We start from the raw sequence: 17330 nt of genomic DNA, 5'->3' as shown, positions 1-17330 counted from the left end.
ATTAAGGGTGAAATTCAATAAAAATAACAAAGTTGGTATTTCATGTTTTCAGTGTTTTTGGATATATATTTGGTAGCATATTTGAAAATTAAATTTCAGTTTAAACCATTGTTTAAGGTGTTTAGTATTATATTTGTAAATTGGTGGTAGTTACGATTAAATATTTAGTTCAATATAAAATAATATTATTTAATTTATTAACATATATTATAAATTTTGTAGAATTATTATTTTATATATTATATAATTTATAATATATATTATGTTTTACCTATCTTAATTATATAATATATATTATGTTTTACCTGTTTTAATTTTAGTAAAAATGAAATGAGTTTATAATATGAAATAATATATTTGACAAAGTTTTTATAGGTATATTTTTAATGTAATTATGCATTTTAGAATTTCAAATTCAAAATCGAAAAACATGAAAATATAAAGATGTTGTTTTTAGAATTTTCACTATTTAAATCCCATTTTAAAAAATAATTTGCAAAAAGCATACCATGTTAAATCTCATTGCAGGGTAAAAAGATGATAAGAAAAAATATATTTATTTTCAATTGAATTTGTTATGTTTACATTTCATTGATTTGAAGACGGGTTTTAAAAACTACAATAAAAGAACTTCTTATCAAATTATGATGTATAATATGAATTATCATTTTAAGCCCCCATTTAGTCATGACTCAACATTCTTTAGGTCTTATATCCGATTATTCTGTAAAAAAAAAAAGAACAATTTTAATTTTCATAAAACGAAGAAAAAAAATTTAAAAGGCCAATAAATTTTTAGAATACAATTTAAAACAGAACAAAGTTTTATGTCATAATTTATAAAATACAAATAAATTGTTTTGATATCCGACAGTCCAGAACTTGCGTTGACAAATTGAAGAAGGGGTTTAAGAAAGCAGGGCGGTCGTCGTCTAGGGTTTTAGAGAAAACCTTCAATCAACTTTACTATTACTCCCGTCTGATCAATGGGTTTTTGGGGTATGTTCTCAATACGATTCATCTCTATTATCTCATTTACTCGTGCATTGGAATCTCTGGTTCCGCATATTCTTTGGTTTCCAAATGTATAACTTAAATTGAATGGTGTAACTGTGAGTACCGTAATGAAGTTTTTGTCCGTTGTTTATTTGCTCGATGGGCTACTTTACTACGGGTACCTTTGTAGTATTTGGATGGATTTCGCTTCCACAAAGCATAAAAATGAATTGGGAATATGCATGATGTGATTTTTTTATTTTTGTTGGTGATCTTTCTTATTTTGTGTGTGCATGTGCGTGTTTCGGTTTTGCTTTCAGTACTCACGCATGTCTGTATCTTCTGTCGAATTTGCTTGTCCCAGGCATTGAAGTGAAACCAGGCAAAACGCACCCCTACCATTCTGATAATGTGCCGGGAAAGCTCCGGATAACTCAGGTTTGTTTGGTGCTGACTCCACTCTGTAGGTGAAAATTGAAAAATTATCAGGGTGGTTTGATATTTTTAAATTCAAAATTCTCCTGTTTGTGGAGTGGACATGCCTCGATTGCATTTATATTATTTCATTTGAATTTTTTAGTTTCAACCTTCAAGTCAACGGGTTTTTGGTTTGAGCCCATGTCATTTTGGGATAGGCCACTTCCATTTTGCATTGTGATTTGGGATTTTTTAATCTGATAGTAATATTGTGGTGTTAATCTATGCTTTGTTTTGAAAAAATATTGTGGTGTGAAGCTGCGAGCCAATGATTTTTATTGGCTTTTAATTTGCGTTGCTTAATAATGTGAAGATGTATGGTTTGTTTGTTACTTTGCTACTTTTTGAGATGACCTAATTTTTTTTTGTCATTTTTGTAATCATCCAGGCAACTTTGGGTACTGGCTCATCAAAAGAGAGAAGCATCGTTCAGTGTACCGTTGGCCATAAGAGTCCAATTTTTTTGTGCTCTTTAATACCAAATAAGATTGAATCATGCCCCTTAAATCTTGAATTTGAGGGAGATGATTTGGTAGCCTTCTCAGTTATTGGCCCTCAAAGCGTCCATCTTTCTGGTTATTTTGTAGCCAACGAGGGGAATTTCATTAGGGATGACTATGAGTCGTATCCTTCTTTATAATGTGTTTGGTTTACTTTTTTCGTTTGCCACAGTTACAAATCTCTTATTCCTTGAGTGGAAGTATTTTTTTTTTAGAAATTGAGGACATATGTGGTCAATTTTTTTGGCGTGAGTATTTTGTTATTTCCTTACTACAATGCAAAGTGATTCTTTTGGGGAGGACATCGCAGAAACAGATACAGATGATTCATCTGAATATGACACTGGAGATGAATATGACGATGAATTCATTGATGACGATGACGACGACTATCCTGAGTTGTATCCAACTTCGCCAGTTCCCAAAAGTGGAGGTATTTTGAAAATTTGGTGAAGTTTCTATTTATACAAATTTCTTGGCATTCTATCCACGTTTTGCCCCTTCATGTTTTCTCAGTGGTTCATTTAGTGTTGTAAAGTTGTTTCACTCGGTGTTTGATATGTTTCAAGATAATAGACTGTTCAAGAAGATATTTCCGTTACAAGGGTGAAGGACCATAAGACAACGCAGTAATTTGTTTTGAAATCTGAACCGCTGGAGATTAATTTTAATTTCTCCACTTGGTGTAAAGAGTTTTAATACCCACGAGAGAATTTAATAAATTCAGCCTGATCTTTATCATCATTCCCAAACTTGTGCGTCTTGTTAACTGTGAAGGATCAGTACTGTACAGTGACTACCTTTAAATCCGCTGCAATTCTGCTTGGATAATTTGGGGAAACCTGTGCAATCGTTTAGCTAGTCTTATGGGTCATTCTGAAGTTTGGGATTTCATGGTCTTCCTTGGTACTGGCTGCTTAACGAATTGGGAGAATCATTAAATATATGAGAGGGGCAGCAAGATGTCGAAATAGGCGAGTTTAATTTACATAGTAGCTGTATCTTTCCCAAGTTTTCTTCTAACTATTTAAAGAAAAAAACTTTTTGACTTCTGCTCTATCAGCTTTTGCTAGCTATGTTTGCATAAAATTGAAACTTTACTGTGGGGGAATAGATTTATTTGGACATATGTTGGATGCAAGCTGTGCTGTATGATTTCACTTAGAGCAAACAAGGTACAGTAAATAATTTACAAAGTATTAGATTTCACATTTCTTAAATACAGTAAAATGTATGGACTCATACAACTTTCTTCTTAGGTTCTTTTTATATTGTTGCTGCTATATCTTTATGGTTGCATCCATGCTGAACTTTAATGCTTTTACTTATCCCTTCATTTTGTAACTCTTCAGAATTTTGACCTTGAACTATTTTAGTTTTTAATCTGAGTGTTTATTTTCTTTCCCATTATCTCTATTTGCTTGTTAGTTGTAATTGAGGAGATAGTGGATGATGAAAAGTCAAATGATGCCAGTGGTCAAGCGAAACAAGTGAAGAAAAATAAGTCTAGTGACTCTGAAGACGTTAGGAACTCGCAGCGTCAAATTGTGCTGAAAAGAAATGTTGGAAATGCTGTTTCAGAAAGTGACGATGAGGATGGATTTCCAATTCCTACCAAAAGCAAGAGCAAACTGAATAATCAGAAATTAGAATCAGAACAGGAACGAAAAGATCCAAGCACTGGGAATGTGAAGGAGGCAAAAGAAAAAGATGGCAATGATGCTTCTAGCTTAAAAAGAAAAGTTGAAACTGACGAGCAAGTTGATCATATAGAAAGGTGAGATGATTTAAGTAATCAGTTGTACAAGTTAATATCTTTGGTTGGGCTTGTTGAGGGAAGCTGTAGGGTGTTAACAGGGCAAGATTGGGATGGGTTTTTTCCCCACCAATGCATTATTCCCCATCATTGCCAAAAGTTTTATGTGTAGTAAGGAAAAGTGGGGATAGAATTCCCACCCATCAGCAGGTTACTGTAGTTAAACTGTTAAAGTTTCGAATAGGGTAAGGACAATAAATGTATTTTTATATCTGAACTTTTAACCACGTTGCTATTTAACAAGTAATTTTGATTATATTTTCCATAAATTCATTTAGCCATCTGGAAAGGCTGTAATCTTTTAATTTATTTTCTTATGTTGAAACTGCGATAATGATGTCAGGAAAAAGAAAAAGAAGCAGAAGAAAAAGGTAAAAGGAGAAAAAGCTCCGGAAGCTGGTAATGATGGCAATATGGGGAGTGAAAAGCCACCTGAAGAAGTGAAGAGTGAAGGCGTTAATCAGATTTATCATGGAGATGGGAATGATAGAAAGCTATCTAAACAGAGGTTAATATTTCAATTTGATTCTACTGATTTTGATACTATACGTGAAGAAGACTACGGATTTCTGTATTAGTTTTTTTTTTTCCTGATTTCCACCAATTTTGGAAGTTTCGGTGCTTATTTGGATCTTTTAAAAATATGTTATTCCTTGCAAAATGAGATTCACACATGATCTAGGCCTTGGGATCTCTGTGTAGGGTCTGTTAATCTATTATATTTTTTTATAACTGTAGTGAATATTGTGATACTATGCCCTTTTTTGGAAGGATAAAAAACCAACTTTCAGAAGTTAGGTCTATTTTAAAAGATAACTCCACAAGCAACTTTTCAAAGACAGGCTCCTATTGGTAAGAATCAAAATCAAAGATTAATTACATGTTTCTTTTGGACAACCCAGAGAGTACATGGGCCAGACTTCATTTCTCCGACCTCTTCCTAGGAACCTTCAATGCCCTTGAAAACCTTCTATTCTTTCCCAACCAGCTAAGAGAGTGGCTTGCCAAAAAACTTTCTAGGTGGGTGGCGGGTGCAGCATTGCCTCCTCCATTATGGAACAATGACTCCTCTTAGGAGCCAGGCTAATATCAACAACGTTCCAAAATCATCTGTGGAGCTTCAAAGTGAGTTGAATTCATCACCACAAAAACCTCCAAAAATTTAGCAAATAAAAGGGATTGAGGAGACCGAGCAAGTAAGTGAGAGAAAAGGAGACTTGGGAAAAACTTGAATTTAGATTCTAGATGCGCCTACTGCAGTAGAGTCTTGATGTAAACCAGAAGATCCATGTAAGAGGGACTGATGAAACTGTGCCTTTCTTGAGTTGGGAAGAAAGGGCATGTTGTGACAATTCTATTGCTTCATTTTTCTAAGCACACTTCTCTGCATTATGAACTTACACTTCTGTTATGATTTTGGATAAAGCTGAAACTTCACAATTAGTTCAAGCTACAGGTCTTACTGTTATTTTTTAGCGTTCCTCTCATTGTTAACTGAAACTTCTGCTGGCTATGCGAATAGGGATGTCCCCACTCACATGGACATTGTGGATGGTGAAAATCATATGGAAGAGAAGCAAAAGAAGAAAAAGAAGAAAGCGAAGAAGAGCAAGGAGACTGAAGTTGGATCAAAATCCAATGAGCTAACTAAAACAGGAGACGAGAGCAAATCAACTTTGGGATCAAAAGAGAAGGAAAATGAATCCAAATCATCTAGAGTGAGAACCTTCCCTAATGGGTTGGTCATTGAGGAGGTGGCAATGGGTAAACCAGATGGTAAAAGAGCTTCACCAGGAAATCAGGTACCGTTTAAAGTCTATTATTTACTTTTTATCTGAGATGGGCCAATTATTTTTTTGACGTATACTATAAATAACATGGGTTTCGATGCAATACGAGGTTATTTCCATGTTTCTGAAGCTAACAAATATGATTGGTCCGATCCCAGGTTAGCGTTCACTACATTGGCAAGCTAAAGAATGGCAAAATATTTGACAGTAACGTTGGAAGAGCACCATTCAAATTCCGTTTAGGTAAAATTTTGGGTTATGGGGCAGATAACATTCAAACATTGCAAGTCCAAATCATAACTTAATTGTTGTTGTTACGTTACAGGTGTGGGACAGGTTATAAAGGGATGGGATGTCGGGGTTAATGGTAATCATTTGGATGCCCTAAACTCTGGTTTTTGTGTTTATAACTCTTTTCAAGTTCCAAACTTTGATTTTGGTTGAATCCTCCTCATTCCTCAGGTATGCGAATTGGGGATAAAAGAAGATTGACAATTCCTCCATCAATGGGGTACGTAATCTAATATTCACCTATAATTTTGGCATGAAATCACACTTTTTTTTTTCTTTTTTGTTTCTGAAAAGATTGAAGATGTTGGATGCAGTTATGGAGCTGCAGGTGCGGGTGGGAAGATTCCGCCGAATTCGTGGCTTACTTTTGATGTTGAATTGGTTGGCGTTCGCTGAATTCGACTGCTTCTGCTTCTATAATATTAAGACGGTCTTCTGATTGAAAATTTTGTTTCTATTCATCACTTCTGTTGATCCCAATTTTGTATTTTATCTAATATCACCAAAACGTGATTTTGGATCAACGAGGGGAACTTTTTCAACTTACATATATCTAGTTGGTTAAATTATGAGTTTTGATCATAAACTTTTAAATTTGTTTTTAATAGAGTTGCTTTTAATAGAATTTTAAACTCTTAATTTTGTGTCTAATATATCTTTCAATTTTTAATTTGTCTAATAATTTTTTAATATATTTGATTCTATGTGTCTAATAATTTTTTAATATATTTGATCTTTTTTAGAATTAACCTGTCTATTGGACTTGAAGTTGAACTTTTTATCTAACAATATCTTCAATTTTTAATTTTTAATTTTGTGTCTATTAAGGTGGTGAATTTAATAAAAGGTTGATTAGGTGGTCAATAACCTCTAAAATACGAACTAATAAATTAGAGGCTTATTAAATACATTTAAAATTATGGTATCAAATTATAAATTTGTCTTATCATAACTTATTTAAAATGTCAATTTGTTTTATCATAACTTATTTAAATTGGTTCTCTCGTTTTGTTAGTCTCAACTTGATTCAATTCAATTTTAAAATTAAACCAATTGGTTCAATTTTTTTGATTTTTTATTCAATTTCAATCGACTTTCGGGGCATTAATTTTTACTAATTTTTTAGAAAGTCATCTTGATATTGAATTGGGATTTCTAACTACATAAGTTTGCTTGCTTTAATTTAAAATCTAAGACAGATCAACATACGTAGACCCAAGTTAGATTACTATATTCATTAAACTTTGTACATGATGAATGTAATAATTCTTTAGATTAAGACTCACATTTAAATATCAAATAACAAATTGGCACAAAAAGAAGTGAATATTTTTATTTTTTTGAAAATGGCACAAAAAGAAGTGAATTATTTATACAAACTTAGCACATGAAGTCGATTAAGCTAGCTATAATATAAAGTTATTATTGGATTGCCGTGCCAAAACACACTACACAAATCCTACAACTATCAATAAACGTTGGCTGTCCAAATTTAAAGCACCTGAATTTCCAAACATCCATAGCCATCGAGCATCAAATTCCTGCAAAGAAATGGTCCTAAGAACAATCACACATAGGGAGAGCTAGTTTAGTTTTTGCCCACTTTAGAAAACTGGACCAAACTAGTTCAGTTCGGTTTGGCTAGAGTCGAACTCAATTTCTTGATTTTTTTGATTTTCTGCCCACCCCAGAAAGTTCAATATTCTAGAACTATTTTGCTACACCTCCAGTCCAAAATAGAAGATTTTCTTCCAACAATGGAGGAAAAAATAAATAAGCAGCTAAAAGATCAAGCTTATTTGCATTTGGAGTAAAAGGTGATGATTGAGATTAGCTCTAGTCCGAGATAATAAGAGCTTAAAGCGCAATCACATCACTCCCTACTACCAGTAAAAGCTCCTATCATATGCTGCTTTCTCATGATTTAAACCTCAGTAAGGCTCCACTGGTGATCTGAATTTTGATCCAGCATAAATTGCAGCTGGTCCCAGCTCTTCTTCTATCCTAAGGAGCTGCAAGGGTAAAAATAAATCAGGTGAGTGTGTTGCAAGCAGCCAAATTTGATTGCATGGATGTTGGAAAAACTAAGATCACGGAAGATGAAAAAAAATAAAGGGGCAATGGATGTTCAGATATCATAAAAATCATTTTCAGTTGCAGCTCGTGTTATTCTACTGATGATGATTAAAAAATTCAAATGGTCTTGCCTACTATCAGGCTAAACTTCATTAGCAAGAGGCAAAAGCTTTAACATATAGTACTCACTTGGTTATATTTGGCTAGGCGCTCAGATCTGCAAGGTGCACCAGTCTTGATCTGACCCTGTTTCACAAATTGCGGAAATAATTCGTCAAATGATGGTCTAAGAGTTGAAGACAATCTAAAAAACTCAATATACACACAAACATGGACTTACAATTTCTTTTTAATAAATATTACTACAATTGATTACTATTTTTGGAAACAAAGAAATCTTATTTGAATGTATTGTGATACTACTAATTGGAGAAAGGTAAAACCATAAAAGATCAAGTAGCTACTTTCTAGTTTACCAAGGTAGCAGGCCTACATGTTGGATTAAATTCTAAAAGCAACCTTATAAATAACAAACTCAAGTCTAGCTCAACTAGTTCAGACATATATCATCGACTAAAAAGTTGAGGTTCGAATCCCCAAGTTAAAAAAAAAAAGTTCATTGTTCACATAACAAAAGCAATACGAGGCACACATATATATCAATATTAATTCTTATAACAAGTTAATAGGAAATATTGCATCTTCCACAAATGGGGGGATTGTTAACACTTACTGTCGCCAAACCAACTGAAAGGTCTGCAATGAAGGTATCCTCAGTTTCCCCACTAAAATTGCCCAAAAAAGAGAAAAAATATTAATCAGTAATACATGGAAGTCCGGGGGGAAGAGATTATTCCATGCAGTTACAGAAAAGGAAAGAAGGGCAGATGGCTATGAAAATGAAGAGTGGCGTACCTTCTATGGCTTGCCATAACACCCCAACCAGCGTGCTTAGACATCTTGACAGCTTCAATACTTTCAGTCACAGAACCAATTTGATTTACCTTATAAAGAAAAAAAAGGACTCATAAGAAATTAAAATATAATAAATCTACTGCAAATTACTTGAGGGCTAAGACATGGTAATAATTAACAAATAGATAGCTTCAAAAAGAAAGTTTAACAAATAAGAAGAGGAAAAAAAGGTGGAGTGATTACCTTCAAGAGAAGGGAATTACACGTCTTCTCCTTGATGGCTTTATCTACACGCTGCAATTGTCACAACATGATAATAATGTCAGAAGGCTGCTTCAAAAAATATAAATATACTGTACATGATGATTAAAACACTAAGACCTTTGGGTTGGTGACCAAGAGATCGTCTCCGACTATCTGAACTTGCTGACCAATTTCACTAGTCAGCTTCGCATAATGCTCCCAGTCATCCTGATCAAATGGATCTTCAATAGACACAACAGGATAATCTGTCACAAATGACTTGTAAACATTCTTCAAGCTGTCTCCAGAAATTTTTTCTGATCCGTCATTGTGCTGCAGCAAAATTTTTCATCAGGCCAATATGTAACCAAAAAACACATCAATCAAGAGTAGCCAAGAGTCAAATACCTCTTCCTTAAAATTCAGGTCATAGGTCTTGTCCTTGCTATCATAAAATTCTGAAGCAGCAACATCCATCCCTATGACAACCTAGAAGTGATAAAAGAATATATCAAGACAATAGACTCGGTCCTGTTTAGCATTGAAAATATATATATATATATATATATATATATATATATATGTAATATATATGTACGTATGTATATAATATATATGTATGTATGTATAAATAAGACAACATTCAGTAAGGCAAAAGAAAAATAAAATGAAAAAAAGACAAACAAAACAAAAGGAGAGCACCTTTCCAGTGTATCCTGCTTTCGCTATAGCTATCTTCAAGAGTTCAAGGCCCTCCTTGTTTTCCTGAAATTTATTTCAAACTATAATAACCACTTTGTAGCGAGTATAATGAAAGAAGAACATAAGTGAGCAGGAATAGTGGAGAAGAAAACTATCTGACATAGAATCTGCAATCTCATCCAAACACGAACCTTTCCCTCCGACCATAAAGGAAAAGAGGAAAGGACTAAAGGAAGAGAAAAACATCAACAGCCGCATACTCATTGACAACTCCAAATTCAAAATTAACAAGTAGGCTAAGTGTTTCCAAGACCTGAATATTAGGGGCAAAACCACCTTCATCACCAACATTAGTAGCATCTTGTCCATACTTCTTTTTAATTACAGCCTGAAAAGCAAAAGGACAGAAATATGTTGAAGCAACAACCGCCTTGTATTACTAAATTTAGAAGACAGGGGCGGGGGGATTCCAAACAACCTTGAGGTGATGGTAGACTTCCACACCCATTTTCATGGCTTCCTTGAAAGAAGATGCTCCAACAGGGAGAATCATAAATTCCTACATGCCAGGAAAATAACATAAACTTCCAAAGTAAAGCACCTAATGAATCAAAAAGGAAAAATATATGAAAATCATATTACCTGCATGGCTAGTTTATTGCCTGCATGGGAACCTCCATTAATGACATTGAATGCAGGCACTGGCAGAACCAACTTCTTATTCCCAGCAAGCTTGGCAATGTGCTAGAAGTTACAAGAAAGACATGTGACAATATAAGATAGTACAAATTCAAATGAATAATACCCTCTCCAAAAACCACGTAAGACTACAAATACCTTATAGAGGGGGATCTTGTTCACTGCAGCACCTGCTTTACAAATAGCAAGTGACACTGCCAGTATAGCATTTGCTCCAAGCTACAAAAATAAAGAGGGAAACTCCCCCGTTATAATAAGTTAGTATAACCGTGGATAGATCTACCTTCATAAGAATAAATTCTAGGTGGGAGAAAAAAATTTCAACATACCTTTTGTTTGCACCAACCCCATTCATTAACGGTCCCATCAAGTTTCTGTACCATAAAATTGTCCAGTTCTGTCTGCTCTCTTGGGTCCTATGAAACGCCATGAAAGATTGAATGAACTATAAGCATAAAAACTTCACTCATATTCACTGACAGTAGAAAAAGACAGTAATTAAATCAAGGATTTTACCTTGCCAATTAAAGCAGGTCCAATGATTGAGTTTACATTGTCCACAGCCTAAATCACAGATTTCAAGTCATGCAATCATATAAGTTAACTTCAGAAAAAAGAACACAAACACACACTACTATAGTAGAAAAACTTTCCTAAAATATCCGATGCTCCAAAGTTTAATAAACATGCCTAGAAGATATTCAAGGGGCAGCAAAAAAAGCATACACACCTTAAGTACACCCTTTCCAAGGTAGTCAGAACCACCATCTCTCAGCTCAAGAGCTTCATAGATACCTTCAGTGGACAAAATATGGTTAAAAAATATAAAATATAAACGTACTATTTACACCTTTTTTGCACAGGATAGTCGTACAACTATATAAATGGGTACATGGGACAATCATGAAGTGTATAAATTATACATGCCTGGATATATATAGTACGTACGTGCAGATGTGAAATGATACCCTGTTTTCATAATTCACCTTTTCCTTCTACCACTTTTTATTGTTTAATCACCTTGAATGCGATGACCAAATTTCCAAATAATCTCATTGGACCACTTTTGACTCTGCAATATTCTTTGTGGGGAAACTTGTATTATTGGTATATGGTTACCATTGTTTGAAGTTGAACTCACAACCTCAAAGATGTCTATATTTACAGCTTGCCACTTTGATTAACGTATTTTTGTAAGCATACTTATTCAGAAGTTAGAAGACGTTTCAAAGAATTCCGAGAAAAATTTAATGGTTGCCCTCTCGAAAGTTCTGCATATGATAAGTACAATACAATTTACTAAGTTTCCTAGCCTCTATTTTTATTACAGAATTACATGTAGATAACACCTAAGAAACTCCCAAAAGATATAAAACGGGGAGGTTGAAGATCGTATGGAAACATCATCAGCGCTCCACGCTTCCAAACTTCACCTACCGTGCATTCGTCATTTACATGAAGAAATAATGAACCATGAATTATTACATTCATTCAAGTAGATAACCAAACACTATTGATTTACCGGTTGATGCACCGCTCGGAACAGCAGCCCTGGCCAGTGTTCCATCGGTCAGAGTTATATCAACCTGAAACCAAATTTTCATCAATAAAACAAAGAAAAACCAAACAAGAATTTGCAATCGCGATCCCACTGTAAGACACTTACGCCAAGGAATCTATACGTAAACGGCCAGTTAAACTATTCGATAACCGCAATATGTTCACTGTCTATATACTCCCACATTTCTCAGAAAACAAACACAAAATAACCAACGTCAAACTAAAAACGATTCCAGTGAGACATTTTCGACGAATAGGATAGCTGTAGTGGCAGAAAAAACTCACTTCGACAGTAGGATTTCCACGACTATCGAATATTTGACGGGCTTTGACGATCTTGATTGTGGCCATTTTGAGTTCTAATTTTCTCTTTCGTTTCGCGTTTCTTTCTCCAAGATTTTCCCGAGAAAATTACGACAATGGCGCGCAATGAGAGGATACAAATAGACTAGAGTCGTGCGTGGCGACAAATGCGGCCGTAAAGCATATCATTACCGTTGATTAGGTAAACGTAGGGATGATGTGGACGGCCGAGATTTCTTTTCCGAACTGAAGCTTTTGGCACGTGCCTTACTTACAGAGGAAGATTGGAACGCATCGATCATCTAATGGATGTTTTACATTATTCAACCTCTCAAATTTAAAATATTTGATAAAGAAAAAAGTTATTTTATTTTAGTCATTATCATTAAATTTTATAAACCATTTACAGGAAAATTTGAAACCACCACAGATTCACGTGACGACCAATGTCGATAGGAAACTTTGAAATGCTAAGATAAAATTCAAAAGATTTTCAAATATCAAAATAAAATACATAGAGAAGTTCATAGATGAAAATAATATTTAAACATTTACTTTATTAGATAATATTTGAAATTGAAGTTATCAAGAAAAAATAATTTTGTTATTTGATAAAATTTATCCACCATTAAGCGAGAATAAATTTGATTTGTGTTATCTATAATTTCTTAAAACTGTAAAAATATAGAGAAAATTTTCCTTTATAAGTAATCCCTAGTTTGATGTACCTTCAAAAGTGCTACTGAAGTTGATCTTCAAATGATCTCAATCAATACGACAATTCTAATACAGAAAGCACATGGAATGAAAGTGGAAAACAATGTTTCTCAAGTCTTTTACAAATCTAGAAGTTTTTTTGTTACTACCAAAGTTGAGAGTGAATTTTCTAAAGCTGCTATGGTCGGGGCTCTCACTCATGTTACCTGTTTTGATGACTCTATTATCTTGCTCACCCTATTAACTAGCCAGTAGCAACCATGGAAATTCATTCATTTGAGCCTGTAAAAGGACACTTGATAGCAAGAATCAGAAAGAAGCCTAATGGACTCCATGGCACCTATTACCTAATGGAAAAGAGCACAAGATTACGTGAGGACCCAAATAATTTGTTGATCACCAGCCAGAGAGGGCTTAAATCGGTGTCGAAATGGGTCGAGTTGAGTTAGGCACTACGAAATCTACGGAGAAGAATGACGAAAACTACTTTGAAGCGAAAGAAACCTCACAGTTCGATTGACTTTGTGTTTTGGGTTCTTTGTCAGGCAAAGGTAAGTTGTCAGTGGAGGATAATTTGAAGCCTGTGACTGGGTTTGGTGACAGTGAGTTATGTTCTTGGTAGGACGGTGTCGTGAGAACGGGCTTGACACCACCGCCGTACATCGCCTTCGTCTCTTCACCAGTGATGGTGTTGATGGGAGGAAAGAAAATGGTTGTGGATTCGTTCCTCGGCTTCTTTGGCTTCTGTTCTTGCTGGTGACCCGGAAGGAAACTACCAACCACAACCTGGTAAAACGGTCCAGGATTTATATCATTCATCAGGGAATTATCAGAACACAATCAACCGTTACAACCAAAATCCAATGATCTGTAAAAACAAGCTGAAAGAGAGAGAGAGAGAGAGAGAGAGAGAGAGAGAGAGAGAGAGAGAGAGATTTGTCCTACTTGCACAGGACCAGCTGCTACCAACAAACCAGCTAGTCCTCCGCCCACAACTCGACCATCTTGACCTGCCAGCGAGACACTCATCCCACCACATCTGCTCTTCGTACCTCCATTCTGTGTCGGCATAAACGATCCAGTCAATGAGAGTATTTCAAAACGACCCTGCCAAAACAAGTACAAAAGCCAGATTAGTAAAAAAGGGTGAAGTCGTTTAAATGTTACGTTTATGAAGGCAAATCAATTTGGATTGTATGAAGATAACGAGATATTCAACATCACCACTCAGGCAAGAGAACTAACAACATTAGCATATAATAAAAGAGAGATCTGCTTGTAACTGCCTCCTATTCATGTCAACAGTAAATCTTTCCTGAAAATGCTGATAGAACAAGGGAAAAAACGACGACGGAATTTCGTGGCGTTCAGTATTCATGTAGACGTAACCTGAACAAATAAAAGACTCGTGTACAGGACACAGTAATCATGTCCAAAAACATCCGGCCTACATTAGAGCTTAAATGGCCGATAAAAACTTAAAACAAAAACCCAAGACCAGTAATCTTACAGGCGAAATGTTCAGGTATACATAAATATCTTCACAAGACATGGTCATACCTCATACGTTAAGGTACCTCCAGAAGAAGTTGCCTGTCGAAGTGTAACATTTGAAATCGTGCCATTTGCAGAAAGAATACAAATAGCTCGGGATTCTTGCTGAGAGAAAGACATGACCTTCATCGTAATGTCCTAATACAATAAAAAAGGGGATAGAAAATGCAGTAATCAGCTTGGTCTTGGGTGCAAGAAATTTCTGTACAAAGGATTGTATTCGAATTCCATTTTTTTATGCAAGTAATTGGAGAGCCTTTTCCAACTCCTTGGCTTGCACTAAATAGTTGGTTTCTATATACTTCTCACGGCTAATTCCATAATAAAAAGAGAGACTGAAACCTAATCTAAGTGAATTATCGTATAGCACCAATTGAAAAGCAGAAAAGATTTGGTTTACAAATAGCTGAAGCATACCTCTCCAGCATTGACAGTGATCACATGGGGAGTAAAATTGGCACCAACAGAGTATGCAAGTCTCGGACCTGCAAAAAGGATTCCAGAAAGTAAATGAGAAAAAAGTGCTACTTCGACATTAAAAAGATTGAATAATCACGCCAAAATATAGCAGTCTAATTCTCGGCCGAATTCTTTAAATTCTAAATCAGTAAATGTATCACATAATAAGTGCAATAAAATTATGTCACATGGACCTACAAATTCCTGGTGAAACCTATCATCCTGATGAGGCATTAAATTGGTGAGGACCAGAGTTTACTCGCTTTTAATACCTGTGTCTAAGTGGGCATATTAGATAAAAACCATTAAATGGTTTACAAAAAGATACAAAAGTCTGCCTTTTGGTCTTTCCTTATAGGGTTTAAGAGAAGTAACTTCAAAACAAGTGGCAAAAATCTATCAGAATTCAGAAGTAATTAGTTTGCAAAATGAGACGAAATCCGCTTCCACGATGAAAAATATTTCGGGATTTCCAAGTTTTGTATAGACAAAGAAACTCTATACTTTCATACACGAAAATCATTCAAATTTGTGTAAAAGAAATCCAGCAGCTAAACAAAAACTTCTATAACATATACGATAGATCATAATGATCATCAATCACTATATAGACATCTAAAAAAATCTACCTAAGAAAGCAAGCACCCCAGAATGTAAATAGTTTTCTTTTTTTTTTTTTGGGGGGGGGGGGGGGTGGTATGCAGCTACTAGGTTTCTTAATTTCTGTCATCTTCCCTTGAAAACATGAGGAACTTATTTGTCTCGTGCTTCACACTACAAAAATAATTGTGTGTTCTACAGTAACTTTTAACAGAACCTCATTTGCCTAGCAAGTACAAAAGAAAACCAGTTTTGAGGACAAGGGTCCACAACCACACATCAAAAACTGACAAACAACATCTTGAGTCAATTTCCACTGTGAAACCCCAAACACTGCCTTACAAGTTGCAGCATAACATCCCCCACCTCCCCCCCTTTTCCCTTGTACTTCACTGACATCACAACAACAAAACAAACATTATTTCCTTAAAGTTTTCCACACATTTAGCAGCAGATCTGAGTTCAGAGTGGTAACCGAAAACTTGTATAAGAGACTTTGAGAAGAAACTTACCGGGATTCTCATACTCGAATCTCTGCGGCTTCTTGATTACCGCTAGAGACAGATCGTTATCTCGTTTCCAATTCGGAAACTCTCCGGCCAGTGGAATTGACGACGATATCGGCATCGGAGACAACGCCAGCGTCAGCGGCCGCTTCCCGTCCGGCCCATACTTTCTCGGCCTCCCTCTTTTCTTCTTTGTTTCCGTACTAGAAACCGCCGGTGGTATAGCAGCCGCCGTGCTCGCCGGTGGCGTAGCATCAGCCGCGTTCGCCGGTGGTGCAGCAGCCGCCGTCGCGCTCGCTGGTGGTGTAGCAGCCCCGGCACTCGCCATCACTTTAGGCTCGTCGGTTGCTTTTAGGGTTTCTGTTGTTGGGGCTAACTGGAAGCTCCCTAGGGCTTCATCATTCGTTACTGCGAACCCAGAAACTCCGGTAACTTTCTCCTCCATAGCTACAGCTCGCAGAAACAAGTGAACTACTCAGAAACTTAAAACCCTACAATTTAAGACCTCGGAACTTTTTGTTTAAAAAATTCCCTAAATAGGATGAGCTTCGAGGTGGGAGCTGGTAGAAGAACAAAGAGAGAGCGGAAATTTCAATTAAAATTGAAGCTGAAATGGCTGCCTCAATTCGCAAACACAAGACTCAGAAATCCAACACTCAAGTTTTGAAGTGCTACAAGATGAACGCAAGAAGTTTTGTTTTGCACTGTAGTGAACACAGTTCTGAAGCTTGATCTTCCGCCATTGCAGTCACTGTGCAGAGCTTCAATGGTGAAGATGAAATTCCGGAAAAAAAATTTTTTTGCAAGAAATTGCAAAAATTACGGAGAAATAATAAAACAAAATCTTGTCTTTGAATACAGAAATCATGAATTTTTCGGTTGCAGGAAAAGCAAGAGAAATAAATAAACTGTGAAAATTAATAAAAGGGAGAAATAAAAGTAAAATGGAAATATAAATTAATTAAATATGGTGAAAATTTTAAAAAAATATGCAATATTTTATTGTATAATACAAAGAATAAATTTTGGTTAATAAAATGGTTCACGTCCGTCTTGGAAATTTAATAAAGGCAATTTTAATAAATGGCAAAGCAACCAAAATTGAAGGTTAAAAGAATTAAAAAGA

General features: G+C 35.3%; 3 protein-coding genes across 4 annotated transcripts; 1 reads left to right on the top strand and 2 right to left on the bottom strand.

Moving 5' to 3' along the window:
• The first annotated feature begins 840 nt into the window (after positions 1–840).
• On the top strand, positions 841–6439 carry FKBP53 (FK506 BINDING PROTEIN 53). 2 transcript variants are annotated; one of them, XM_022285566.2, is made up of 11 exons: positions 841–999; positions 1361–1434; positions 1862–2097; positions 2258–2406; positions 3402–3750; positions 4133–4297; positions 5312–5591; positions 5738–5822; positions 5905–5946; positions 6042–6090; positions 6185–6439. In XM_022285566.2, the coding sequence occupies exons 1-11, from the start codon at positions 987–989 to the stop codon at positions 6264–6266; spliced, it is 1524 nt and encodes a 507-aa protein (XP_022141258.1). In that variant the 5' UTR covers positions 841–986; the 3' UTR covers positions 6267–6439. The 2 variants fall into 2 exon arrangements, with proteins under 2 accessions (XP_022141258.1, XP_087975366.1); XM_088119240.1 differs by having other exon boundaries at positions 6165–6439.
• Positions 6440–7263: 824 nt separating this feature from the next.
• Positions 7264–12592, bottom strand: LOC111011749 (enolase). The gene is made up of 17 exons (XM_022285637.2): positions 12351–12592; positions 12028–12091; positions 11236–11300; positions 11022–11069; positions 10835–10921; positions 10644–10724; positions 10449–10550; positions 10285–10365; positions 10120–10194; positions 9807–9869; positions 9513–9593; positions 9243–9437; positions 9105–9155; positions 8862–8950; positions 8680–8731; positions 8136–8192; positions 7264–7882 (listed from the first exon to the last, which is right to left on the bottom strand). Exons 1-17 carry the CDS (start codon positions 12414–12416, stop codon positions 7802–7804), a joined length of 1338 nt encoding a protein of 445 aa, XP_022141329.1. The 5' UTR covers positions 12417–12592; the 3' UTR covers positions 7264–7801.
• Positions 12593–13053: 461 nt separating this feature from the next.
• On the bottom strand, positions 13054–17102 carry LOC111011415 (AT-hook motif nuclear-localized protein 6). Its single transcript, XM_088118502.1, has 5 exons — positions 16211–17102; positions 15057–15124; positions 14646–14777; positions 14031–14192; positions 13054–13871 (listed from the first exon to the last, which is right to left on the bottom strand). The coding sequence occupies exons 1-5, from the start codon at positions 16647–16649 to the stop codon at positions 13569–13571; spliced, it is 1104 nt and encodes a 367-aa protein (XP_087974628.1). The 5' UTR covers positions 16650–17102; the 3' UTR covers positions 13054–13568.
• Positions 17103–17330: the final 228 nt, after the last annotated feature.

Source organism: Momordica charantia (genome assembly GCF_013281855.1).
Source record: "Momordica charantia cultivar OHB3-1 chromosome 10 unlocalized genomic scaffold, Mcharantia_2.0 BLBB01000010.1, whole genome shotgun sequence".
NCBI lineage: Eukaryota > Viridiplantae > Streptophyta > Magnoliopsida > Cucurbitales > Cucurbitaceae > Momordica > Momordica charantia.
Note: the sequence above shows the minus strand (reverse complement) of the source record. Positions and strands in the feature narration are given on the sequence as shown.

Coding starts and splice junctions, on each gene's coding strand:
- FKBP53 (XM_088119240.1), top strand. Junction 3,751..4,132: donor CAAGTTGATCATATAGAAAG/GTGAGATGATTT, acceptor TAATGATGTCAG/GAAAAAGAAAAAGAAGCAGA. Junction 5,947..6,041: donor ATGGGATGTCGGGGTTAATG/GTAATCATTTGG, acceptor CTCATTCCTCAG/GTATGCGAATTGGGGATAAA.
- LOC111011749 (XM_022285637.2), bottom strand. CDS start 12,416: ATGGCCACAATCAAGATCGTCAAAGCCCGTCAAATATTCGATAGTCGT. Junction 9,156..9,242: donor TCTTGGTCACCAACCCAAAG/GTCTTAGTGTTT, acceptor TGACAATTGCAG/CGTGTAGATAAAGCCATCAA. Junction 7,883..8,135: donor GCCTAGCCAAATATAACCAA/GTGAGTACTATA, acceptor TTACCCTTGCAG/CTCCTTAGGATAGAAGAAGA.
- LOC111011415 (XM_088118502.1), bottom strand. CDS start 16,649: ATGGAGGAGAAAGTTACCGGAGTTTCTGGGTTCGCAGTAACGAATGAT. Junction 15,125..16,210: donor ATTCGAGTATGAGAATCCCG/GTAAGTTTCTTC, acceptor TCCTTTTTGCAG/GTCCGAGACTTGCATACTCT. Junction 14,778..15,056: donor TCACTGTCAATGCTGGAGAG/GTATGCTTCAGC, acceptor TTATTGTATTAG/GACATTACGATGAAGGTCAT.